We start from the raw sequence: 27,899 nt of genomic DNA on the forward strand, positions 1-27,899 counted from the left end.
ATCAATTGTCCTTGTTGGTGTGGACTTGTGTCACTACATACAGACAGTATGTCAGACATGTGCAAAGAAGCACTACCGCTCACCTCAAGCCCTGGAGTAAAAAGAAAGGAAGAGGTCTGGAGAGATGACTTAGTGGTTAATGTGCTTGCTTGCAAAGTCTGAAGACCCAGGTTCAATTCCCCAGTACCCATGTAAGCTAGATGCACAAGATGGTACATGTGTCTGAGTTTCATTGCAGTGGCTAGAGGCCCAGGTGAACCCATTCTCTCTCTTTAACTATCTCACTCTCTTTTGTATAAATAAATAAGCAATTGTTTAAAGAGTGAGAGGAATTGACAACATTTCACAATCATCTCTAAAGACAGACTCTCCAGAACTCACTAAGACCTTCCCTGTTAAAGATTCCACCATTGGGAAGCATTACTCTGGGGAAAGCCCTTTAAGACATCGGCCTTTGGGAATATTTGTGATCTAAGCTATAGAACATGTCTTCATAGTTGAGAATTTTAGGGAGGTGTCAAACAGATGGGTGAAAAATGCAACCCATGTCAGATGGGCCAGAACACCTTGCTGTCCATGTGAAATGTGTGTGTGTGTGAGAGAGAGAGGAAGGGAGAGAGAGAGAGAATCAGTGCAGTAGGGCCTGTTGCCACTGTAAATGAACTCCAGATACATATGTATGGGAGGATTGGTCCCAGGCCATCAGGTTCTCTGGGTAAGGGTGAGGGGAAGGTCTGTGAGCTGCAAAGGTTCTGCTTTATGATATCTGCATCCTAGGTACCAGGAATCCCTCCATCTGTTCTCTGGGTATGTGTGGGGTGGGACACAGGTTCTGTGAAGTGCAAAGTCCCTGCTTCAGCACAGCTTCACCCCAGTGTCCACGCAAAAGACACAGCTGTCACCTCAAAGGGGATTAGGGATTGTTTAGTCTAGGGCCAAATATGAGTGACCATGGTTCAGAAACATAGATTTAAGTTACCCATATTCCATGTTCAAATGTGTTAACAGTTTCATGAAGTTTTTATAGTTTCATAAATCAAGTCATAAGTCAAGGTGACTTTCAAATACATTGTTTGACCACCAGGTAGGAGGATTTTTAGCAAAGCATGGAAATCTCCTCCATGGGCTTCGGATACTATGTGAAGACATTTTTATTCCTTGGGTTGGTGGAAGCTGGTGGTCTGTCAGTACACACAGCTGCATCTCAGGTCTCAGGAGCTGCTGCATCTACTCTCTGAGAGTTTGGGTTGCACAAGCTGTATTAGCTGCCAAGGCCCTGCTTCAGTATAGGTCCACCTCACTCATCTTCTGCCAGCCCCCCTCCCTTCCTGACCAGTGGATGGCTCCGGCCTCCCCCGCCTCACAGGCAAGTGGAAGTTTCCATGACGTCACACTGCTGCGGCTCAACCAGGGAAACAGTCAACTTTCAAATGGCGGGAGCGCGGAGTTCTTTCTCCTGAACCTCTCCAGCAGCTCGGTGGGGTGTAGGAGGCAGCAGTGGCGTGTCTGAGGCCAAGGAAAGCACTCAGCAAACTGTAAAGTGAAAGGCAGAGGCGTGAGCAGTGCGGAGGAAGCAGCGGAGTTCCTTTTACTGAGACTCCCCTTCGGGATGGCAGAGGAGGCGGCCGTGGCGGGTCTGTGCGGGAGCGAGAGCGTGAGCGCTCCGCAGCAGGTAGGGGGATCGCGCTGGGCTGAGGGGCCGCAGGGCAACCCCGGATTCTCTGTGAGGAACCCGGGGATGGGCTGGCCTCGGCTCTCACCCAGTTCCAGAGCTCCACCCTGGAACATGAATCCATCCACACAGACCACACACACGCGCACACACACACACACACACACACACACACACACACATGCCTTCCTCCCGCCCGCCCCCCCCCTTAGAAAAGGTGGGTGTGGGCCACTCCTGTAACCCCACTGTGAGGGTGAGGTAGGAGTGTTAAGGGTTGAGGGCAAGTCTAGGTCATATAGAGACCCTGTCTCAAAACACAAGACCAAAAAGAAAAAGAGGGTGGGAGATAAAGGGAAGAAGGAAAGGAAAGAGGAAAGTGAGAGAGGGAGAAAAAACGGATAAAGGAAATTGGGGGACAAAAGGAGCAAACAAGGATGGAAAACAGGGACAAAGAATGAAGAATAGAGGGTAGGAATGAAGGTGGGAAGAAAAAGAGAGGAAAGGGAGAAGGAAGGAAAGAAAAAGAGTGGCAAGAGGAGAATAGAAGGAAGGAAAAGGGAGAAAAATGGAAAGAAAAGAAGAAAAGGAAGGTGGGAGTGAAGGAAGGAAACAAAGAAGGTGGGCAAGAGGATTGGAAGGAATGAGGCAGACTGGGAGAGAAAGAAGGAATGGAGAAACAAAGGGAAATGGAGGGAAGCAGGTCAGGGCTGCCGAACCGAGGCCTGAGTACAATCAATCCCTGTAGGTTGACCATAGTGTTGTCAGGCACACACAGTGGGCATGTGGGATCTTCTGGCCAGGAGTCACCTTAACCCATGAGGCCTCCTCAGGACCCAGGAGTACTGCATCTGCTCTATGGGTAGGTGGAATGAAAGATCCCTGTAAGCTGCAAAATCCCTGCTTCAGTACAGCTGCATCCCACTCACTTATGCAGGCCACCTTCCAGTTAGGAATTGTGGATGTCTATTCCCCCTCATGCCTGGGGCAGGTGGAACAGCTCTGATGTCACAATGTTGCAGATCTTCCAGAACATTGGGCAAATTTTAACGTTAAGGTGGGGAGGGGCAAATGGTGTTGAGGCAGCAGCAGAGTTCATTTTCCTGGGCCTTAATTTGGGGAGATGATGGTGGAGGAGGCGAGGATGGTGATCTGCTTGTAAGTCAGACTTCTCAGCATCAGGTAGGAGGATCAGATCAGGTAAAGGGGCCATGTGAGCTTCCCAGTGGCACTGTAAGAACCCCTGATGGTTGGCCAGGCCACAGTCCAAAGCCAGCTCCTGTGTGCCACCCACGAGTGTATTCACCTCTCCTTGCCAATTTTGTAATCACCGTGTGATGTGCTTACAGAAACTGTCTTCATTTTCCTGTGTATATGGCCAGAAAGTAAAAATTAATAGTGTTAGATACTAAATGCTAGAAGGAAAAGCAAGAAGGAGAAAACATGAAGTCTTGGCTTTACTAGCCTCTGGCCTTAACTCAAAAATTGAAGTTTTGGGTGTGAGAAACGAATATCGAACACTACTGAGTGTGATTAAGAATTTTGGGAATGTCCCAAGTTTAATAAGCTCACTCTAGTGTGGAATACATCACTCCAAGCCTTTCTGGCTTTTAAAGTTTGTGTTGAGTAATCTGCTGTGATCCTGATGGGCTTGCCTTTGTAGATAACTTGGTTTTTCTCTCTAACTGCTTTCAATATTTTTTCTTTGATTTGTGTGTTTGGTACTTTGATAATGGTAATATGACAAGGAGAGATTCTTTCCAGGTTTTGTCTGTTTGGTGTTCTAAAGGATTTCTGGATCTGCATTGGCACCTCTTTCCCAATTTGGGGGAAGTTTTCTTCTCTGATTTTGATGAAGACATCTACTATGCCTTTGGAGTGAAATTCTTCTCCTTCTACTATACTCTGAATTCTTGTTTGATCCTTTCATAGTGTCCCGAATTTCTTGAAATTCCCATTCATACTCTCCTATTAGTTTGTCTTTCTCTTTGTTGGATTGTATAAGATCTGCCACCTGGTCTTCTAGCTTAGAAATTCTGTTCTCTCCTTCATCCTTTCTACTGGTGAGATTTTCTACAGAGTTTTTATTTCATTAACTTTTTTTCTTGATTATTTCTATTTCCTTATTTATGTCTTGTATTGACCTCTTTATTTCATTAAATTGGTGTCCTATGTCTTCTTTGATTCCTTTAGTTTCCTCTTTAATTCCTTTGATTTCTTCTTTGAGATCTATGAGCATGTTTATAATCATTCTTTTGAAATCTTTCTCAGGCATTTCCTCTAACTCATTCTCACTGGAGGTCAGTTCTGATGCATTAATACTTTTTGGTAGATTTATATTGTCTTGATTTTTGGTGTTTCTTATACATATTTCATCTTTAATGCTTGAATTTTCTAGTTAGCTACAGTATTATTAGATGTATCAATCACTCTCATGTTATATCTCTTCAGGGTAGGAGCTTAAGGTGCTAGGTGTGGCTCTCCAGACTCTCAGAATATCTACAAAAGTGACCCTAAGTGTTGGTTTTCCTGCTATGAGAGTATTCAAGTAGGCTATGTGGAACAAAACACAGGCAGATTGTAAAATTTAGCTAACCAATGTACACTTTCAATGTAAAATAGCACAAGAGTATTTATGTAAGAGTACGTATTATGACAAGCAAATACTCTGTCAAGAAGGAGGTTAAGATATCTGATCTGTAGAGGGTTCCAAATTAGCTTGTGACCAAGTGAGACCCTTCCCTCATGTACAACAGAAGAGGAAACAAAGCCTTTATAAATCAAGAAGCAACAAATAACAAGCCCAAAATATAGAATTGCACATCTGTCTATCCATCAGATTTAACATATAACTTATCCTGATATGGAAGGTGCAATTAGCACTTCCAGTTCAGTCCTATAACCAGGCTTATTTGGTGGGTACTGATCTGGTGTAATTCCAATTACCTTTTGGGATGATTTTGGTCTCAGCTATGTTGCACTCCTACTTGGGTCCCTCTTTGGTGCAGTGTGGGCTCAGGTAGGCTGGCTAGGTCATTGGATCACTGCTGTGGTCACCCATGCTGGGTACTGTGATGTCCTGCTGGTCTCTGGTGCTTGCTGGTGCTTGTGCTGGCGGTGGGGGAGGGGAGGCTGTTGATGGTGGCTCTAGGTCCTTTGCTGGCCTATGTGATTCACATTTCTTTTTTTTTTTTTTTTAATTTTTATTTATTTATTTGAGAGCGACAGACACAGAGAGAAAGACAGATAGAGAGAGAGATAGAGAGAATGGGCGCGCCAGGGCTTCCAGCCTCTGCAAATGAACTCCAGACATGTGCACCCCCTTGTGCATCTGGCTAACGTGGAACCGAGCCTCGAACCGGGGTCCTTAGGCTTCACAGGCAAGCGCTTAACCGCTAAGCCATCTCTCCAACCCTGATTCACATTTCTTGAGTTTGCGAATAGCTCCAGTATGAGTGGAAAATCCCCTCACCTGGCTTTTCCTGCTACTCAAGCTGAGCCTGGCAGCTGTGGCCACGCAGACCTGGTGCTGCTGCTGCTGCTGGTGCTGCTTCTGCCCGTCTGTGGGCTTGGAATACTCTGGATCTCTGCTACTTCTCTGCTGCCATTGGCAATTTCTTAAACCTCACTTTTTAGTAGAATAGTGTTTTTGCTGTTTTTATGGGGGGGGGGGGCTTTTTCTCCCTGAGGCTACTTTGGTGTGGTTCCTATGCCACCATCTTAACTGGAAGTTCTGATTTTTGACTATATCTATTTTGAGAAAAGTGGGATGGAATTCTCAGAATTGTTTAAGTTATATTTTACTTATTAATAAATATGTAGCACATGTTTTCTTTAGATATTCATTAGCTTTTATTTTTATTTTTCTAAAAGAATGTTTAATTATGTGCAAGAAGAGAGAAAGAGAGGGGTGGGGAGACATATGCATGTGAGGTCCTCTAAGTACTACAAACAAATTCCACATGCATATGTCACTTTGTGCATTTGGGTTTACAAGGACATTGGGGAGTTTAATGCAGATCACTGGGCTTTCAAGCTTGACAAGCAAGCAAGCTCCTTTAACTGCTGAGCCATTTCTCTATGCCATGTGTTATATTTTAGCTGGATTATTTGTAGTATCTACAACTATATGCTACTATTCCCCCTAGTTCATGTTCTATCCATCAATACCAAGTCTGATATCACAGCAAGTGTGTGCAAACACTGAATGTTTGGCTTGGTTTTAAAAAGTTTGCTTTAACATTTTGTTGTATGAAAATTATATGGTTTAATCACTTTTTCTCTACTAAATGTAGCTACTTTTCCATAACTGAAGAATATCTACCTAGCAACAATTCAGGTAAAGTTTCTGCTGTGCTTCTTTCACAGAGGAGGGTCCATCTCAGGATCTTCATTGCACTTTGGGAATGAGGGGAACATCAAATCCAAGACCTCAAATACCCAACTCCTGGCATTAGTTTCCCTTACTCTTCCTGATGACCTAAAAATTTGGCATTTCTTGGTTTTCCCTGTGGACAGGGTTGCTGCTGGGGTTGAATAGTTTTTATTGAGTGACAGAGATGAGAGGAGAAGGCTTTGGATTCTCAGGGACAGAGGAATGAGGCATGCCCCCTAAACCTTCCTAGGAAACTTGGCCTCCCTGGTTCTCTCTGTGTTCCTTTGCCTCTGGATGTTTTTCCCTTTGTCTTTTCCCTGTTTCCTTTTATTTTTATTTTTTTTCAGGCAGTTTCTCACTGTATAGGCAAGAATGTCCTGGAACCCACTATATAGCCCATGCTTGCCGAAAGCTTGCAGCAATCCTCTGCCTCTTGCCTTCCAAGTACTGAGATATACACAGATGAGCCCCAACCTCCAGCTACCTGACACTTTTCCCCCTTGTGGTGGTTTGATTCAGGTGTCCCCCATAAACTTAGGTATTCTGAATGCTAGGTTCCCAGCTGATGGACATAGTGTATTGTTGCAGGCAGGCTTATGGGTGATAGCTAGTTTCCACTTGTTAGTGTTTGGCATAGTCTTCTCTTCCTGTTTTCCATCTGATGTTGGCAATCATAGAGCTTCCCCTCAAGCCTGTAACCCAAAATAAACCTTTTTGTTTTCTCAAAAGCTGTTCTTGGCCAGGTGATTTCTGTCAGCAATGTGAACCTGACTGCAAGAGTAAAGGTGGTACCAGACAAGTGGGATTGGTGCTACACACCTGACTGTGTCTTTGGCCTTTTGAAGCTGATTTTCAAGAGGAATGTGGAAAGCTTTGAAACATTGGCCTAAGAGACACCTTGGAGTACTGTAATATCAGCTTGATGGAATATTCTTGTCAGAGTGGGGCCTGGCGACCTGGTGGTGGGGCAGGGAGAGGAGCCTGGTGATTGTGTGGTCTTGGAGGCAGGTAGCTGGCAGTAGGATAGGATGGTGCTGACTCAAAGGGGATGGAATGGGAGGATGAGACAGTGTGGGCCCAGTGTGGACCTGGTGTTATGGAAAAGGTGACACGGACCTGGTAATGTAGTCCTGCACCTGGTGGCAGGAACTCGGTGGCAACCCAGTGATGTGGATCCAATAGCATTAACCCAGTACATGGACCCGATATTGCAGACTCAGTAACAGAAACCAACTGTTGTGGACCCAGTGGAATGGACCCTGTGGCACATCCCCAATGGCGCAGACCCAGTGACACAGTCCCGTTGGCTATGGTGAGGCTGCAGGGGTTTGGAGAATGGTATGGCAGTCTCGGTGGTGGCGAAAGAGAGGACAGCCATGGGAGGGAGGTAAGAATGAGAGCCGGTTGGCACAGGGAAATGAGAGATGTGCCTGGCCTGGAATCTTTGAACCTGTAGATAATGCAGGAGCAAAATTGTATATGGTGTGGGGCTGGTGCAATGGCTAGGTCAGCTGCTTGAGGGGCTTGGGGCACTGGTTGGCTACTTGAGGGTGTGTGAATCAGTGGATTTCCTGCTGTACCCCTGCACCCTCCCACTGGAGGTCTGCTATGACCTGTTGACCCTAAAACCCTACAGATCTTGCCTATTATTTCTTGAGAATACATTCCTAATGGTTACTTGAATGAGCCTCCCTGTAACTTTGACTGTGGTTATGCTTCATGAGTAATTTCTTTGAAATGCTCATATTCTCTCTCTCTCTCTCTCTCTCTCTCTCTCTCTCTCTCTCTGTGTGTGTGTGTGTGTGTGTGTGTGTGTGTGTCAGCACAGATGTGGCTCTTCACTTTCCATCTGGTTGGAGGCAGGATTTCCTTTCACCTCTGTGACTGCCAAATTATCTGGCCGGTAAGCATTTGAGAGATTCTCTTGTGCATGCCTCGCATTTTGTGTAGTCACACTGTGATTACGGACATTAGCTGCAGCATCTGGCTTTTTCCTTGGATTCTAAGGATCCAACATCAGTTACTCACCCCTGTCCCCTTCTTTCACACCTGGTTTTATCATGTAACATCAAACTTTTTCCTGCCTCAGCCTACTAATTTCTTTCGTATAGGCATGCACATTTGCTCAAATTCTTGTAAACATTTTTTACTAGTATTTTGAATATATATTCCTCCCTCTTTTTTTACCTCACAATATCTTGTGGGTACTTGAGCTTTTTATTTCATACACAGCAGTATCTACGGACTCCAATTCTAAGCTGGGAATGTAGATCTGTAACAGAGAGTTTTCCAGGTATGTATAAAGGCCTGGGTTCAATCCTCACCAAAAAGGAAAAAAAAATATATTGATATTGCCCTTTACATTCATGTATTATTTTAATTTATATATGTTTCATATTTTTTGAGATTAATCTCTATTTTTTTCAGATTTTTTGTTTCATCAAGGGTATTCCTTTAAGTAATAGTTGTGTGTGGGGGGGGGGGTTGAGTAGGCACACCTGTGTTTTTGGCCACTCCAATGGAAATGGAAACCCGCATATGTGTTTCACTTTTTGTATGGGGGGTGACGATTTGAGCCTTGTCCAGTAGGCTTTGCAAGCATGTTCCTTTAAGCACTGAGCCATCTCCCTAGCACCTTCATCATGAGGCTTATTTTGTAAAATTGTCTTTTTCTACAAGCATGTGGTGTTTCATAGTGCAGTGACAATACCGTTTGGTCCTTTTACCTTGTGTGCTATGGATATATTTGCAGTTTTACCCAGTATAGGTTTTGAAAATTTCTCATAATCTCTTTTCACCACTCATGGTCCCCATTATAGTTTTGTGTCTTATACAAATACCACGTACATCCAGACATGTACACAGGTATAAAGAATAAAAGCTAGGATCCATATATGGGCAAGCATATGCATTGTTAGTTCTTTGAGTCTGAGTTACATCACTTTATATGAAAAGTTCCAGGGCTGGAGAGATGGCTTAGTGGTTAAGCGCTTGCCTGTGAAGCCTAAGGACCCCGGTTTGAGGCTCCATTCCCCAGGACGCACGTTGGCCAGATGCACAAGGGGGCACACGTGTCTGGAGTTCATTTGCAGTGGCTGGAGGCCCTGGCATGCCCATTTTCTCTATACATCTGCCTCTTTCTCTCTCTGTCTGTTGCTCTCAAATAAATAAATAATATATTCAAAAAAGGAAAAGTTCCAGATGAACACATTTTTCTGTCTTCTTAACTTTATCTACCACCTCACCTCTTGGTCCCAGGTCCTTTGCTGTTTTGTTCTCAGAGGGAAGGCCAGACAAGAACCAGTCAGGGTCTCTAGGTCTAAATGAGATCATGGGCAGTAAAAAGTGCCAGCTCCTTATACAGGTATCAATATGGATAACTCTTAAAAAATCACTTCTATGTCTTTTATTTTATTGCATTTATTTATTGACAACTGCCATAATTATAGACAACAAACCATGATAATTCCCTCCACCCTGCTTTCCCCTTTGCAGTTCCACCTTCCATCACATTCCCTCCCCCTCTCAATTAGTCTGTCTTTTATTTTAATATTATCGTCTTTTTCCATTATGATGGTCTTTTGTAAGTTGTGTCAGGCATTATGAGGTCATGGATATTTAGGCCATTTTGTGTCTGAAAGAGTGCATTGTAAGAAGTGCTACCCTTCTTTGGGCTGTTATATTTTTTCTGCTACTCCTTCCACAATGAACCTTTACCACTGGAAGTTCTGATTGAGATATTTCAGTGTTAAGCACTCCCCTGTACCTTTTGAATCATCCTAGAGGTCACTACCATCTGAAAAGAGAAGCTTCTCTCACCAAAAGTGAAAGAAGGAAGAGAAGTGGCTTAGCATTTAAGGCAATCGCCTGCAAAGCCTAAGGACCCAGGTTCAATTCTCCAGATCCCACATAAGCCAGATACACAAGGTGGCACATGCATCTGGAGGTCATTTGCAGTGGTTAGAGGTCCTGGCATGCGCATTCCATCTCTCTCTTTAATAAATAAATAAAAAGAAAATATTCAAAAAAGTGAGGGTAGCATTAATATAAAGCTCTAAACCTTAAGAGAAGAGTTTATCAGGAAGTTTCGCATCATAGTATATACATTTAGTCAGACACCAGCAGGTGTTACCCCCTCAGACCTCATGACTTTCCCTGTCATAGGTTTTCAATATCAGACATGGAGCAGACCTCCAGTCCAAGTAGAGAGTGATTGGTTACCCCCTTAACACACATGCCACTATTGCACCTGTTTGCACATTTGACCTGCCTAGCCAAATGTAAATCTTGGATTGCCCACTGTAGTTTACTTCCACTGGTGACTTCTCTGTCTCTCATGGAGTTGCATGTAGCATAGCTTTTAACTGCTTTATGTCGGTTGGTCTTCATGGAGGAGGATTTCAGCTCAGCTCCAACAGGATGCCTCAGTGACTTTGCAGCCCCAGCATGTGGCGTCTTCAGCAATAAGATCTCACCATCAAATTCTGGTGGGAAACTAAGATCCTTGGCAATGGCCTGTAGTATTTTTTCTGGGGGGGGGCATACGTTTCCTCCCTGGCTAACAACTCACTGGACAGTATCTTTCCTGACACTGAAATTTTTCTAGTAACACTCTATGGCTTCAGGGTGTGCCATTGTCCCAAATCTTAGGTTTCCATATGACTTATTCATACCCTTTAATGTTTTGATTAACTGAACCCCACCTTTCCTTTACTCAGTTACTTCCCTTGAAATCAACTAGGTCTTTCTAACCCCTGTTAAGATGTTCTTCTACTTATGTATAATATCATCCACTAAAGTCCTCCTCTCCTCCCTCTTTTATATCCTCTTTCTAGCTAACTAGCCTCTGCTACTAAATTTTATTGCAACTCACATACAAGTCCAAAGATTTCTAGCTTAAGGACCCAGACTCAATTTCCCATTACCCACATAATCCAGATGCACAAGGTAGTGCATGCTTCTGGTTTGTTGGCAGTGGCTACAGGTCCTGGCCAGAGCATCTTCTACATATCTGCTTCTTTCTCTCTCATTCAAAGAAAATAAAATATTTCAAATTCACCAATCTGGTATAGATTGTAAGGCTCATTTTCATTTGTGCTTAAAAGGTAGGTGGTCTTCCAACTTTATATTCTTGCTTATACCTGATTTTTGGTATATACATATTGTCCTTTGCAGAAGTAAAGTTTTCCTTGATAAACCACCTTCATTTGAGTGTTGTTCTCCCAATTTGTGACCCAATACTGCCTCTAATACTCATAACACTATACTTTGGAGTATATATGGGAATATGATGGACTCAGGGCAGAAAATTATGCCATTTGTTGGCATTGTGGTTTGGTTTAAGTTTTCAGTTAGAAGGTAACTGCAATTAACATCACATTTGCAAGATTTTTCCTAGATTTTGAAAGTTTTGGTGGTGAATAATTGCTGGAGGAGGTGGGTTGTTGGTATTGGACTTAGGGCTATAATAGTCAGTTCCAACTTGAGAAACTTGCCTCAATCTCCTGGTGCTGTTTTCCACCAGATGCTTACAAGATGACATCCAGCCTCTGCTCTATTATCTTTTCCCAACTCTCAAGAAGCTTCCCTTCAATACTGTCAGCCAAAATCAACCCTTTCTTGCCACAGTCTACTTTTAGTCTTATGTTTGATCCAAGAACTTAGAAGGTCACTACATCACAAACTTGGTGCCTGTTGGGCATTGCTAGGCACAGGCTAGAGCTTTCAGGAGATGGGCCTGAGCTGCCAGGTATGGCTAAAGACCCCTGGGCTAAAGGAGGCCATTCCCTCTCCAAGCCCAGCACATCTGAATTTAGGTTTTGTTCATAGCCCTGTGACTTTTGGCCAGTTACCTAGGAAAGTCCTTATCAGCCAGCAGCCTTCACATATCCCATCCCCCTGTGATCCTCTTCCTGCTACTATGTAGGTTGCCTGACTCTTTCCCTATGTGCTGCACCTGACTCTTTCCCTATGTGCTAGAATGAACATCCTTAGGCATTGGCAAGCAACCTTTAAACACAGCAATCCCCTTCAGACCCTGTTCCTGCTCTCAACAATTTATAAACCTATTTCCCTCTCAATAAACTGAGCTGTTCACTGAGACTGCCTCCTGAAAGTGGTTCTTTCTGCATGCACCTGGCCAATCTCAAGACCATGTTCTCCACGGTTGCCTGGAGGATCCAGGGACCCACATCTGGTGCCTGAACAAGGACCCTCTGAGAAAGGCCAGGATAGGTGAGTGTTCTCCCAGAAGGACTGCTGGGTGATTGGCCCATGTTTCCATCCTCCACATTTTTTTCTTTTTTTTTTTTTCTTTTTCTTTTTCTTTTTCTTTTTTTTTTAAAAACATTTTATTTAAGCGACAGACACAGAGAGAAAGACAGATAGAGGGAGAGAGAGAGAGAATGGGCGCGCCAGGGCTTCCAGCCTCTGCAAACGAATTCCAGACGCGTGCACCCCCTTGTGCATCTGGCTAACGTGGGACCTGGGGAACCGAGCCTCGAACCGGGATTCTTAGGCTTCACAGGCAAGCGCTTAACCGCTAAGCCATCTCTCCAGCCCAAACCTCAACATTTTTGGGTGCTGGCAGGTTTCTTTTCCCTCCTTATTTTCAGTTCATGCCATCACAAGGGAGCAGACACAGCAAACTGCTAGTTATTCTCTCTTGGCCAAAGCCACTCTTTGGCATTGACTAAAGGCCAACTGTTCTCTGCCTGGACCCAACAGCCTGTTGGGTGTTGGGAAAGACCTTATATCTACTTCTCTCCAACATAAAAAGCCAGGAACACATTTACCTCTTAAAAGCCTATAAGGCAGGTCGCTGCCCTCTTAAACTTGTGGACAGGCTTATGTCTGGACCACTGGGGAATCCCCCAAAGTGCTATTCAGCCCTCAGGGATATTGTCCTCTGGATTTGGCATTTCCACTCTTTTTCTGTCACGAATGATATTGCCTCCCACCAAAAAGAATCATAGGTTTGTAAATTAATGGCTCTCCTGAATGTTGGGGAAATTAAGCTGTCCCAGAGGGAGGCTGCCTCCTTTTGGGAGGAAGTTCTCACAGTCACCCCTTGAATGATTTCTGGGGATCCATGTGACCCAGTCATGTGGACCTGCATAGCTTATCTGGCCAGTAAATGAAAAGTTCAGGAAGAAAATTTCCCCTCATTCACTTGTCATCTCCTTACAAGTCTGTCTGCTATGCAAGCACTCCAAAGCAGCTCAGGACCAGCAGCAGGCTGATGCACACTGAGACAATGGCACCTTGGCCTATGAAGTCACAACCTTCCCTTTGCCCCTGGTGGTCCTGGGAGTCCCCTCCCTTCCCAGCTGCCCCTGGTGGTCCTGCCCCCCCCCATTCCCTATAGCCCCTGGTGATACCAGTGGCCCTCCCCTCTTCGATGCCTCCCCTCCCTTCTTTCCCCTTGTGAAGCTGGACTGAGGTGATAGCCTGGGAGCAGGGCAGGGCTAATCCAAATGTTCTGAGCCATACAATCTCCCACCCCCACCCAGGCACCACCTGCAGTGCCATCACCAGGAAGCAGCAGATAAAGAAGAAATAAACAGGTCACGTTTATATAAAGCCTGTGATGAAATGAAGTTTTATATAAACAATGCCATTTGTTACTTGATATCATAGATATAATCACTGAGTTTATGTTCTTGGTCAATATCAACTTACATAGAGGATTATAGAAAACAAAATTTTCTCTGAGACGGCCACTTATGGCTGGTCTCAAGATCTTGCTCTCCATGGTTGCCTAGATGATCCAGGACCCACAGGTGTCAGAAAATTGTTGCTGTAGGAAACATGACTGTGTGGCTTTGGGTCTTTTGGAACTGATTTGCAAAAGGAATTTGTAACATTGGCTGAAAAGAAGCCATACAGTGTTTTCAACACAATTTGATGGACTGTTCTGGTCAGAGTTTAGAGATCTTAATGCAGTAAGATCTATGGACACTGAGGTTTGGTTTATGATAAGAATTAATAGCTTTCTTTGGGGTAGAGTAGAAGAAATTTATTTGAAAGTTTACTGAACTTTTACTGTGTCTGAAGAACTTGAGCAGAGTTCCATTTAGAAATAGACAGCTGTGAGAAGGAGGTGGCACAGAAACAAATAACCATTTCATCCTAGAGAAAGGTCCTATTGAGCTGCAATTACTTGAAAATTGCTTTAGAAACCAACTTTGGGGATGAGCCAGCCGTTCTGTACTGGGACATCAGAAGGAATGCTGTCTCTTTTGAAAGTCAGGGTGCCACCACCAGCCTTATTTTTTGTTGCTCAGTATTATTTTAGATATTCAAAGTTTTTTGTGATTTCAAATGAATTTTTGGATTGTTTTTTCCATTCCCATGAAGAATGCCTTTGGAATTTTGATAGGGATTGCATTAAATGTGTAGATTGCTTTTGGTAAGATTGCCATTTTCACAGTATTGATTCTTCCCATCCAGAAACTAGGTATGTTTCTTCACTTTCTAGTGTCTTCTGCAATTTCTCGCTTGAGTGTTTTAAAGTTCTCATTGTAGATCCTTTACTTCCTTGGTTAGGTTTATTCCAAGGTACTTTATTTTTTTTGGATGCAATTGGGAACAGAAGTGACTCTCTGATTTCATCCTCGGTGTGCTTGTTGTTAGCATATATGAAGGCTACTGATTTCTGTGCATTTCTTTTGTATCCTGTTACATGGATGTAGGTTTTGATCAGCTCTAACAGTTTGCTAGTAGAGTCTTTAGGGTCTTTTATGTATAGAATCATGTCATCTGCAAATAATGATAACTTGATCTCTTCCTTTTCCTCATCAGTGGATCCTTGCTACAGATTGGGCTTCTGCATGAGAAGGAAAATACTTAGTAGCAGGGGCCAGTAAGTTAAAAAGGAGATATAAAGGGAAGACAAAGGAAGGGAGGAGGGTACTTAATAGGTTGGTATTGTATATATGTAAGTACAATGACTGAGATGAGGTGGTAATATGATGGAGAATGGAAATTCAAAGGGGATAGTGGGGGGGGGGGGGTATTACCATGGGATATTTTTTATAATCATGGAAAATGTTAATAAAAATTGTGAAAAAAAAAGTCAGGGTGCCTGAATACTTAAGGAATGACCTGCTGTTCAAATTCATCTTTATTCCCAACAAATTTACAAATTTCATAGTCCATCCAATACTATGAAATATATCCACCACAGGAATTAAATCATCATTGGATTTGCTGCATTTTTCGACATGGCACCTAAGTAATATGGAGCTCTAAATGTAGGCCATTGGGGCCATGACCTAGATAAACAATTAGTTGCATTAGAAACCACAGGATTTTATTGGTATCCCAGGACTAAAACAAAATTAGCAAGGCCTTTGCATAGAGTGTTCACCAGACTGTGACCAGCACAGCTACAGACAGAACTGGAACGCATGAACTTCATCACTGGCTACGCATGTCAGAGTTGGAGTTACTAATTGTTCAGAGTTTCTAGGTTGAATATTTAGATTGCCTATTTAAAATATTTTGCAAGAGTTTATTGAGATTGTTGTTTGAAGGATGGTTCAAAAGATTGCCTACTATGTATGATCTGGAGTTATCTGAGTTCCCATCGATTAAAGAATACACTATTGTCTATTAGTAGATGAATTTCATTATCTAACCACTTTATACAGCTATATAGCAGTTTCTTATTTAAATGCTGAGTAATAATGGGGAAAATACTACTTTTGAAAACTTCTTTATTTGTAACTGCCCAAATATATCCAATGCACCATGATAAAAATCTTCTCCCACCACCCTCTATTTTCTTCCTCCAAAATCCTACCTGCATTGATTCCCTTCTTCTTTCCAATTGGTCTCTCTTCTATTTTAGTCATTTATTTCCCACTTATTTTGCAGGTTTCATGCAGATAGCATCAGCCACTATGAGGTTATTAATGTCAAGAACAATTTTTGTCTAGAATTTTGACACTTACAATTCTTTATTTTTTGGATTTTAGATGTAGGGTCTCACTCTAGTCCCAGCTAACCTGAAATTCACTATGTATTCACAGCATGCCCTTAAACTGATGGTGATCCTCCTACATTTACCTCCCTAGTTTTGTGACTAAAGGTGTGTACCACCATGCCTAGCTCTCACAATTCTTCACCAACCTCTTCCACAATGGTTCCTCAGCCTTGGAGTATTTGCTAGGGCTGTCTTATTCACTACTGAACCTTCTACTATCAATCATCAGCAATTTGTTGTTTCTTGAGTCTACCCAGGGGTAACTGCCATATGAAAAAGGAGGCATGAACATATTTAGAGGACAGGTTGGTAGGAATAATATATCAAGTTAACAATACAAGAGAAGTAGTTATTCTCTAGAATTATGGCCTGCTGTGATGATATGATTCAAGCGTTTCCTATAAACTTAGGTGTTCTGAATGTTTGTGTCCCAACCTGCTGGCAATTTGACAACTGAAGCCTCCTGGAAGCACTGTATTGTTATAGCCACCTTTCCCTTGCCAGTGTTAGTTCTGCATCTAATGTTGTCCAGTAGGTGAAGTCCACCCTCTGCTGGTTACATTATATTTGCCTGCCACTTTGGAGCTTCACCTCAAGTCTGTAAGCCAAAATAAACCCCCTTTTCCCCACAAGCTGCTCTTGGCTGTTTCTTTGCCAGCAGTGTGAAAGCAACAGCAACATCCCCCCCCCCCCAAAGCTAGGGGCTTTTGATTAAATATTCAGTACCAGGTAGAAATTCCCTCTTATGGAGAAGACTTCAAGTCTAATGAGAGACCATTTGGTCTCCCTCATAAAGTACATAGCACTATTGTACCAAATTGATGCATTTGACCTGGTTGACCATCAATAAAACTTGCATGGTCACCACAGGGTAACACTATTGATTACTTTTCTCTCCCAACAGTTTATTTAGTTCTTCCTAGTACATTGGTAGCCAGTTAACTGGGAGAAGGCTTCCATCTGTGCTGCAGCTTGATTTCCCAGACTACTGCATCTCACACATGTGGAATCTTTAGCAATAGAGTCTTACCACCTGGTTCTGGAGGATAACTAAGGGTCTTGGTAATGCTTGAAGTATTCTCTGACATCAGTGGGTTTTATGGCTAATTGTCAGTGGAAGACAACCTACCCTGTCCCTGAATATTTCTAATAACAATTCATTGGTTCTGTGTACAACAATATCTTTCTCTAAAGTATTTCTGCTATCTCTATTTTAACATAGAAATTACTAGCTAGGAAAGAAATAGGCTTTATATACCATTAATCTGTTAGTAAATCATTAAGTTTCAAGAGAAGAGAAAAAGTCCTACTTTATTAGCACTATTTGGAACATACTTGTGAGCGAAGATGCTTCAGATTGTGTGTGCTCATTGGATGGCAGTTGCATGGCATAGTGGCATCAAAGTGCAATGTGGTTGTATGGATTCCCAACATAAACTACAGTAATGTTGACTGATGCAACATGGTACATTGGTGGCAAGACAAAACACCTTTAACCTATTGTTTATAATATATTTGATTTTGAATTAATATTTGGTTGTTTGCACAGAATCCTTTCAGTTTTGCCATATTTATCATGACCCCAACATTGATGATCAGACTCCATCCAAATGGAGTAAAATCCTTAACTTTATTAAGAGCTTCTATTCCACTATTAGTGTTAAGAATTGAACCCATAGCCTTGTATCTTCTGGGCAGGCAGTACACCACAATGTTATGATACAAGTCCTAATATATGCCTTTCCATTTCCATTGTATGTTCATTAAAAATAATAATAATCTTACACCAGGAATGTTGCCACAAGCCTTTAATCCTAGTAGTTGGGAGGCTGAAGAAGGAGGATTGCTGTGAGTTCAAGGCAAACCTGAGATTTCGTAGTGAATTCCAAACAACCACCACCAACAAAACAAAAAGAAAAACAAAACCTGATTTTCTTGAAACACTATACCAATATGCAGGAATGATACTAGTTTTGAGTCTTTTCATTCATGATACAGCATATAAACTTTGTGCTTATTGAATAAGTCCCTGCCAAGAGACACATAGAAGCATGGAGTCCAGTTTACTAGACCCTCTTTTGTAGTCTTGGGTTGAAGAGAAATATCTCATTATAGCAACTGGTGTCATTTGAAGACGTCGCTGTGGACTTCACCTGGCAAGAGTGGCAGCACCTGGATGTTGTTCAGCAGAACCTCTACAGACATGTGATGCTGGGGAACTACAGCAGCCTGATGTTCTTGGGTGAGCTAAACTTCCGTGAGTTTCTGAGTAGCAATTCCTTTCTTTTTTTTTTTTTCCCGAGGTAGGGTCTCACTCTGGTCCAGGCTGACCTGGAATTAACTCTGTAGTCTCAGGGTGGCCTTGAACTCACGGCGATCCTCTTACCTCTGCCTCCCGAGTGCTGGGATTAAAGGCATGCGCCACCACGCCCGGCTTGCAATTCCTTTCTTTATGGTTGATGAATATAGTTATGATTACTAATATTTAGTATTGTTTTGATATTTTACTCTTAAACTGACATACTTAATGGAACATATTATATAGAACAAAGTGGATTTAGAGTACACACATGTAATGACAAGAGTCTGTCAGATCAGGCATTAGTTGTATGGGGAACACTCAAAAATTCTAGTAGCTATTTTGAAATATTAATATAATTGTTGCCAGAAGCATGCTCATTTACTTCTGTGCTATACAACATAAGAAGTTATTTCTTCCCAATGCACTCAGTTAATTCTAACTATAATCATTCTATCTCTTTTCTTCTACTCCTTTTCCACATTGTAATTATTTGTTATACTTTCTACCTCTATTATGTAAACTTGGAATTGTAAGTATAATAAGAACATGCAAGATTTTTGTTTCTGTGTTTGTCATATTTCATTTATACCCCTTCAGTTTGGGAGGGATGTGATAACTTATAGGAAAAATTATAAATTCCCCTTTCTGAGTGAGCTTATTTGGTTACCTAGAAAGCAAATTCTTCTATGATACACATTTTTATTGCCAAAAGTATGAAAATCCTCATTTATTCATATTGCTTCTTTACACATTACCAATTAGAATATCAAGTGAGAAATGTATAGCAATTAATTCTGGTTGTTGAGTGCTGATTGCCTATTCCCATTATCTTAGACTTCTGTAAGTGTTTCAGCATTCTTGATTTCTTTGAAATGACTGTGATGAAAATCTTTTGGAGGTCAGGAGAGCTGCTCTAATTTGAGATGATGACACTCAATTCATAACCAGAGGAAATAGCTTTATTATTTTACATAATACCCTACAATTATATGCATACCAAAATTTTTAATGTTTTCTTTTTTTTTTCCAAGGTCTCAGATTTATTCAGGCAAGTACAAGCTTATATACAGAAAATAAAAGTTTTTAGACAGTGCCTACATGCCTAAAGTCTGCTCCACAAATGCCTCTGTTTCTGAAGACTGTTTGCCAAGGCCATACGATAAGGTCTCTGTGCCCAGAGATCCAAAAACAGCTTCAGTTCTCATGTTTAAAGAGCAGCTACAGCTCCCAACATCTCCTCCCTTCTTTTATACAAAAGACGGGGAGACCCGCTATTCAGTGGCGGGCGTTAACCAACTGGGGGAGTTTTGACCTGACACCTCCCATGGGCTGTCATTTTTTCGACCCACAATCTTGGCCCTTCGTACCTTTTGGGGAGGGGAGGCAGGGCCTATATGATCATAATACGTGTGGTACCAACCTCCATGAAAGTCAGGTTTTTCTCTCAGGGAATTCAGAAGCGGTCAGAAAGGGACCCTCCCTTGCGGTGCTTTGCCTCGCACCCATGTTGGTGCCCATATCGTACTCACTTTATTTTGAGCTGATATGCATAGGTCTGAATCCTATGCAGCTCCCGTAGGAGGGGAGTCAAGGACGTATTATATAGTGCATGGCTTGGACCTCTGCATGAACATTCACAATAGACTTCATTAGACACTTGAAGAAAATAGGCAATAGGCATAAGAGAAGCAGAAGGCAAACTCCCACAGCTGCAAAGCTGCCTATCCAGGAACTTAAAGAGTCACAACTAGGCAAAACAGACTGAATTGCAGCAAGTAAATCATTAGCAGCCTTAGTGCCATCAAAATCAAGATGACTGTTCTGTACAGCTAAAATTTTTCCAAGGCTTTGAAAGATTAACAGAAATCATAACAAATGCAGGTTGTTTGACAATCATTACAGTTCCAGAATGATGAGAAATACAATTGCACAGACTACAATTATCATTAAAAATTTTCTCAGACCCATGATACCAGGTAATATTTATATTCCCTAACATCAGGGAATGTTTTCTTTTTATTTGGAGACTGGATCTCACTCTACCCTAGGGTATCCTGGAGTTCACTCTATTGTCAAGTTATGTCCTCAAAATCCTAGTAATTTTCCTACCTCAAGTACCCAATTGTTTGTGGTGAAGGGGTGTGCCACCACACCTAAATCAATTTCTCCTTAGAGTCTTTTATTTTTTCTATGTATATACATTTGACCTCCAGACAAGGACATTTCTCTACTCTCTCTTGTGACTTGTATGGACTTTGTTTACTGCACTGATCATATATCTTAGGCTAAAGTTTTATGGTTTTTTTTTTGTTGTTGTTGTTTGTTTGTTTGTTTGTTTTGTCTTTATGATTGAATTAAACTTAGCAGTTCATACATCCTGGAAAAGTGTTCTACCAGTAAGCTGTTTTTCATCACTGAGGTTTGAAGAGTGATGGATAAGTACATTGAGGCCCTCTTTTGTATGTAACATTACTTGATACATTATAGTCCTGTGTTGATTTATAGAAATTTTTATTTTTCTTTAAATTTATTTGTGCGTGTGTGTGTGTGTGTGTGTGTGTGTGTGTGTGTGTGTAATGGTATTCATGTGCTTTGCTCAGTGGCCTTTTTCCCATTATTTGAATTTCATTGGTTTTAGTCTAGAACATGGTTATTATATACATTCAATTACTTACGGGTAATTCTTATAAATCCTGAGGCCATTCTTTCCTAATAATCTTTATGTTTTCTTAATTTCCTCAGGTATCTTTAAACAGTATTGCAATTTTTGGCTCAGCTTTAACAATTTCGTTCTGAATCCTGTTTTCTGTTTTATTTACTTTTTAATCTTTACTGATTAATTTAAGAGGGATAGAGAGAGAGAGGATAAAGCAGATAGACAGAATCAGTTTGCCAGGGCTTCAAGCCACTGCAAACAAACTGCACATGTGTGCACTGCCTTGGTTATCTGGCTTGTGTGCATTCTGGCGCATCAAACCTAGTTCTTTTGGCTTTGCAGACAAGTGCCTTAACCATTAAGGCATCCCTCCAACCCCTGCTTTCCTTTTTTATTAAATTCTTTAATTGAACTCTTTCCTCATAATATTCCTTTGCCCTTTTTATTACCACTTTCTCTTATTTCCCCTTATCTCTAATGTCATTTATTTTCTTTCTAGTTTCATTATGTTCCCCTACCATTATGCTCTATGTATTTAATGGTTTTTTTTTTTTTTTTGAATTATTGTTTAAGATTTTTGTCCGAAAATGTGTGAAGCAGAGTTAGAAAGACCTCCACAAGTATGAGGCCAGTCTTGGGCTACAGTGTCTGTTCTTGGCCAATATGGGCTAGAGTGAGTCCATATCTTGTTAAAAAAAAAAAAAAAAAAAAAAAACAATAAGCAATCATTGTGTTATATATTCTGTTCAGTCACATGAGGGAAATATTTTCAATGTCACTTCAGGCAAATATTCCAGTTAATGAACACCAGGAGTATAAACTGTCTCTAAGGTAACTTTGCAGTTCACCAATAGAGGTCAGTTGTAGAAATGCTGCTTTTATCTTACAGAAGGCCACCTAATGTAACATATTGACACAATTTTCACATTATTTCCCTATGTCAGGGAACTGTGTGATCAAACCACATTTGATCTTCAAGTTGGAGCATGGATTTGCACCATGGACTGTATTAGAATACTCAATTCACAGGCTTCCATGCAAGTAAATGCATAATTTGCAACGTAGGTCAGTGAGATGAGAACTCATCATGAATTGTCATGATAAGTTTTATTACTGTGAATCACACACCTTTTATGACATGGAGAAATTTTTACTCTTTTCCTGATTGTGAAGAATGCTTTCTTTATTCATTCCAAAATTTAATTCCCTGTTTAGGTAGTCTAGGAAAATGTGTGTTAGATATTGTACTATTTTGTTAACTCACCATTTTCAGTATGTTTCAGTATAATAATATCATTAGTCACTTTTACTGCTGTGACAAAAATCCTGAGAAGAAACACCTTAAGGAAGAAAAAATATTTATTCCAGTGTACAATTCTATAATGGTGGTTCTGCTCACAATGTTGACACAAAGAAAGTATTTAACATAATTATATTTACTACCACCTGGGAAATTTAGAAGTAACTGAAAAAAGACAACACCAGAGATTCCATGATAAGAAATGAGAACATGTCTGTGAAATGTGCATGAGAATGTAGGTGCAAAATTATATTAGATTTGTGAAATAGAGGAAGTGTGTCAGAGATTTATAAATAAGCATTTGGGACATTGAAGAAAGAAAATCTAAATGGCAGTGCAAATAAAAGTAAGAAATGGTCCATTCTCATGTTCCAGATGAAAATAACATGTAAAGCCACAGGTACAACATCAGACCAGACAGTACAAAGAGCTCTTGTGTCAAGAGTGGTATCTGTAGGGTTATTAGAAATATGTGTCTCTTGCAGGTGTTAAATCTAGAGATTCACACCAGTATGGCTGTCACTCACTCCATAACAGCAGACTCATATTAGAGAAATGTACAATTAACCATTTGAAATTTTTGAAATCTGAAAACAGGTAATCCAGGGAGTCTTTACACATTAAATATTTATGTGTGGGAGATGAATAAAAGAAGAAATATTCAATCTGACAGGACCAAATGGAGAATTGATGATCAAGTTTTGCATTAGAGAACCAAAGGAGGGAAGTTTTGGTGTTCTCACCCTTCATGGTGAAGAGTCAACCATATTGCTTGTTGATGTTCAAGGTATAGGGAATGTTAAACCTATATTGATTATGTTATTTGGCCTTTAGACATTCATTATAATGTCACATGTTTAGTTGTAAAATGACTCTGAACATTATAAAACAGGGTCAATTATATGGGTGGATCCTTCCACTTACCACAAGTACTTGATTCTTGCTTGGGTACTTAAATCCCTGAATTGAACCAAGAGTCCTTGTTTCTGGTTTTTTACTGTGTGATACACATGGGAGAGGCCTTTTATTTTTGCCTGTATATGGAATAAATTTAGGACTCTGCCTGTTATATCAACCTCAAGGTTTTCTAGTTGCTTTGTATATGAAAATACAATTTTATTTGCCTGCGCACCTGCCATTGACTTTACTTATGGGTCCATCCATCAATGCATATATACTGCCAACATCAACAGTGAGCACAGAATGACTATATCTGTCTAGAGATGAACCCCCATTACTTCTGCCCACAACCACTTGCAGAAAGAATATAGCTGTTCTCCAATTTGTTCTTTTCTCCTTATTTTTAAACTGTTTATCTGCATTAATAGCTTTGTATTCATTTTACTCATATTGTGAAGCTTTTCATATTCATTTAATTACTCTTATTTTGTTTTCATATCCTAAAGTGGTTTGTTTTTCTCCTTTTCCATGCAAACTTTTTTTTTCTGTGTCATCATCCTCCTTTTCTCCTTCATTCAGAACAAAAATGATTGAAAACTGTGCTCATCTAGCATTATAATTAGATAATAGTATTTTAAAAAATATAAAACAATCAGGTCCACAGTCATTATGAAACGCAGTAGTGGCTGGGGACCTCAATCAGTGCGTTAATATGCTTTTTTGTGTAATCATGGTCAGATCCTCAGAATAAACCAGGATATTGAGAATCCCTGAAATCTCCTAATTTATCATTATTGCATACACAGCATTTAACAACAGGAGGCACTGTTAAACAAAGTTGAAGGCAATGACTTACACCCAAGCTTGACTTATTATCAGAAAGCATGCATTTGGTAACACACATTTCCAAATTCACAGATTCACATATAAACATATATATATATGTGGACTATCATGAATATGTACCATGGAGGAAGGTGGTAGTGGAGAGACTAGAAACAAAACAGAACATGTCCTATGTTACTGTTGTAGACTTTGGCACTAGTCTTTGTAAATAAACCAGAATATCTGTAAGGAAGAACATCCAGCCAACATGTGCTAAAATGATGTGTAAGCATTTAGGCAAGTAACTGCCTAAAAGTAAAAATTTTCTTCATATCCAATCAGTTATTTCACTGAAAATTAATTTGTTAAATAAGCCTTATCTGTGAGAGTTTCTGTCTTCAAAAAAATTAGACCAGAACTTATTCAGGAGACAAGAAAACAAACAAAAAGGTCATCCCACTTATAGGTCTTTAAAAATTCTGGTTAGTAGGAAAACATTTGCTGAGTTTTCCCTTTGTTGCGTAAGATATGCCCCATTCAAGAAACTCTCCACAGAAAATAGTAAAGAAGTCCATTGAAAAGTAGTATTAATATAGTTATTGTGAGCTATCTTTTTGTAAATTATAACACTCTACGAAATACTAGGAAGCCCTAGTGGGTCAAATTTTTGTTTAGTATTTCAAATGTAATAAGTTTACTTTTATTTCTCAGAATTGAAAACTCAGCACAAAATGCAGTGGCCACAGACTGATGATTTTAAACAATTCCAGAACACCTTTTACCAGGAGTTACATCAGACATATTATCAAGGAATAAACACAGGTGACAAGCTGTTTGAATGTAGGACAACTTTTATCTCCAAGTCACACTCACTAATCATCAGAGAACTCAAACAGGTAACAATCCTTATGACTGTAATGTATGTGGAAAAGCTTACCTCACCCAGTCACATCTCACTATGCATTATGAAACTCATACAAGTTATAAGCCATACGAATGTAGCAAATGTGGGAAAGCATCATGTCCAAGTCACATCTCAATAAGCCATATGAATGTACTGCATGTGGGAAAGCCTCCATAATAAACTCAGATCCTAATAAGCATCAGAGAATTCACACAGGTGAGAACCCTTATGAATGTAATGAGTGTAGGAAAGCTTACATCACCCAGTCACCTCTCACTGTGCATCATCAAGCACACACAGGTGAAAAGTCATATGGATGCACTGAATTTGGGAAAGCTTTCGTGTCCACGTCACAGCTCACCAGTCATCAGATAACTCACATAGGAGAGAAGCCATATGAATGTATTGAATGTGGAAAGGGCTTCATCTATAATTCAGATCTTATTAGGTATCAGAGAAGTCACACAGGTGAGAAGCCATATGAATGTACTGAATGTGGGAAAGACTTCATCCACAAGTCACTTTTTCTTAGGCATCAGAGAACTCACCCAGGTTCCCACTCAATGTGGGAAAGCATTCATCTACAAGTCAGGTCTCACTAATCATCAGAGAACTCACACAGGTAGAAGCCAAATGAATGTACTGAGTGTCAGAAAGCTTGCATCTCCAAGTCACACCTAATGAATCATTGCAGTACTCATACAGGTGAAGCACCATATAAATGTAATGAACGTAGGAAAGCTTTCATCACCAATTCACAGCTCACTATTCATCAGAGAACCCACAAAGGTGGTAAACAATAAAAATGTATTCAATGTGGAAAAGGCTTCATCTGCAAGACAGATTTCACAAGCCATCAGAGAAGTCACACTGGTGAGAAGCCATACGAATATACTGAATGTGGGAAAGCCTTCGTCTGCAAGTCAAATCTTAATAGGTATGAGAGACGTCACACAGGTGAAAAGTCACATGAATGTACTGAGTGCCAGAAAGCTTTCCTCTTCAGGTCAGACCTAATGATTCATTGGAGAATTCATACAGGTGAGAAGCCATATGAATGTACTGAATGTGGGAAAGCCTTCATCACCAATTTACAGCTCACTATTCATCAGAGAACCCACATAGTTGAAAAACCATATAAATGTATTCAATGTGGAAAAGGCTTCATCTGGAAGACAGATCTCACAAATCATCAGAGAAGTCACACAGGTACTGTATGTGTAAATGGAGGGAAGTTTTGGTGTGCTCACCCTTCTTGGTGAAGAGTCAACCATATTGCTTATTGATGTTCAAGGTATAGGGAATGTTAAACCTATAATGATTATGTTATTTGGCCTTTAGACATTCATTATAATGTCACATGTTTAGTTGTAAAATGACTCTGAAAATTATAAAATAGGGTCAATTATATGGGTGGATCCTTCTCAGAATTGAAAACTTAACACAAAATGCAGTGGCCAGAGACTGATGATTTTAAACAATTCCAGAACTCATTTACCAGAAGTTACATAAGACATGTTATCAAGGAACAAACACAGGTGACCAGCTGTTTGAAAGTAGGACAACTTTTATCTCCAAGTCACACCTCACTAATCATCAGAGAACTGAAACAGGTAACAAACCTTATGACTGTAATGTATGTGGAAAAGCTTACTTCACTGAGTCACATCTCACTATGCATTATGAAACTCATACAGTTATAATTCATACAAATGTAGCAAATGTGGGAAAGCGTTCATGTCCAAGTCACATCTCAATAAGCCATATGAATGTACTGCATGTGGGAAAGACTCCGTTATAAACTCAGATCCTAATAAGCATCAGAGAACTCACACAGGTAAGAAGCCACATGAATGTACTCAATGTGGGAAAGCATTCATCTACAAGTCAGTTCTCACTAATCATCAGAGAACTCACACAGTTGAGAAGCCAAATGAATGTACTGAGTGTCAGAAAGCTTGCATCTCCAAGTCACACCTAATGAATCATTGCAGTACTCATACAGGTGAAGCACCATATAAATGTAATGAACGTAGGAAAGCTTTCATCACCAATTCACAGCTCACTATTCATCAGAGAACCCACAAAGGTGGTAAACAATATAAATGTATTCAGTCAGCAAGTCATATCTTATTATGCACCAGAGATATCACACTGGTGAAAAGCCATACGAATGTACTGAATGTGGGAAAGCCTTCATCTGCAAGTCACATCTTAATAGGCATCAGAGATGTCACACAGGTGAAAAGTCACATGAATGTACTGAGTGCCAGAAAACTTTCCTCTTCAGGTCAGACCTAGTGATTCATTGGAGAATTTATACAGGTGAGAAGCCATATGAATGTACTGAATATGGGAAAGCCTTCATCACCAATTCACAGCTCACTATTCATCAGAGAACCCACACAGGTGAAAAACCATATAAATGTATTCAATGTGTTAAAGGCTTCACCCGCAAGACAGATCTCAGAAATCATTGGAGAAGTCACACAGGTGAGAAGCCATATGTATGTACTGTATGTGTAAAAGCTTTTATCTTCAAGTCACATCTTACTAGGCATCAGAGAATTCACACAGGTGAGAAGCCATATGTGTATACTGTATGTGTAAAAGCTTTTATCTTCAAGTCACATCTTACTAGGCATCAGAGAATTCACACAGGTGAGAAGCCATATGTATGTATTGTATGTGTAAAAGCTTTTATCTTCAAGTCACATCTTACTAGGCATCAGAAAATTCACACAGGTGAGAAGCCATATGAATGTACTAAATGTGGAAAAGCCATCATCTGCAGTCACATCTTATTAGGCATCAGAGAAGTCACACAGGTGAGAAGTCATATAAATGTACTGAATGTGGGAAAACTTTCATCTGCAAGTCACATCTTATTAGGCATCAAAGAACTCGCACAGGTGAAAAGCCATGTGAAGGAACTGCATGTGGGAAAGCCTTCAACTATAAGTCATTGCTAACCAACTAA

At 40.6% G+C, this 27,899-nt stretch overlaps 1 protein-coding gene across 1 annotated transcript; it reads left to right on the plus strand.

Annotated features, from left to right (window-relative positions):
- The first annotated feature begins 1,609 nt into the window (after positions 1–1,609).
- On the plus strand, positions 1,610–27,899 carry LOC123457295 (zinc finger protein 420-like). Its single transcript, XM_045141254.1, is given in 8 exon segments — positions 1,610–1,672; positions 18,148–18,289; positions 24,727–24,911; positions 25,018–25,387; positions 25,745–25,925; positions 26,638–26,879; positions 27,035–27,715; positions 27,718–27,899. Coding segments are annotated over 8 exon segments (2,046 nt in total).

Source organism: Jaculus jaculus, unplaced genomic scaffold (assembly GCF_020740685.1).
Source record: "Jaculus jaculus isolate mJacJac1 unplaced genomic scaffold, mJacJac1.mat.Y.cur mat_scaffold_35_1_3033546_arrow_ctg1, whole genome shotgun sequence".
NCBI classification, from domain to species: domain Eukaryota; kingdom Metazoa; phylum Chordata; class Mammalia; order Rodentia; family Dipodidae; genus Jaculus; species Jaculus jaculus.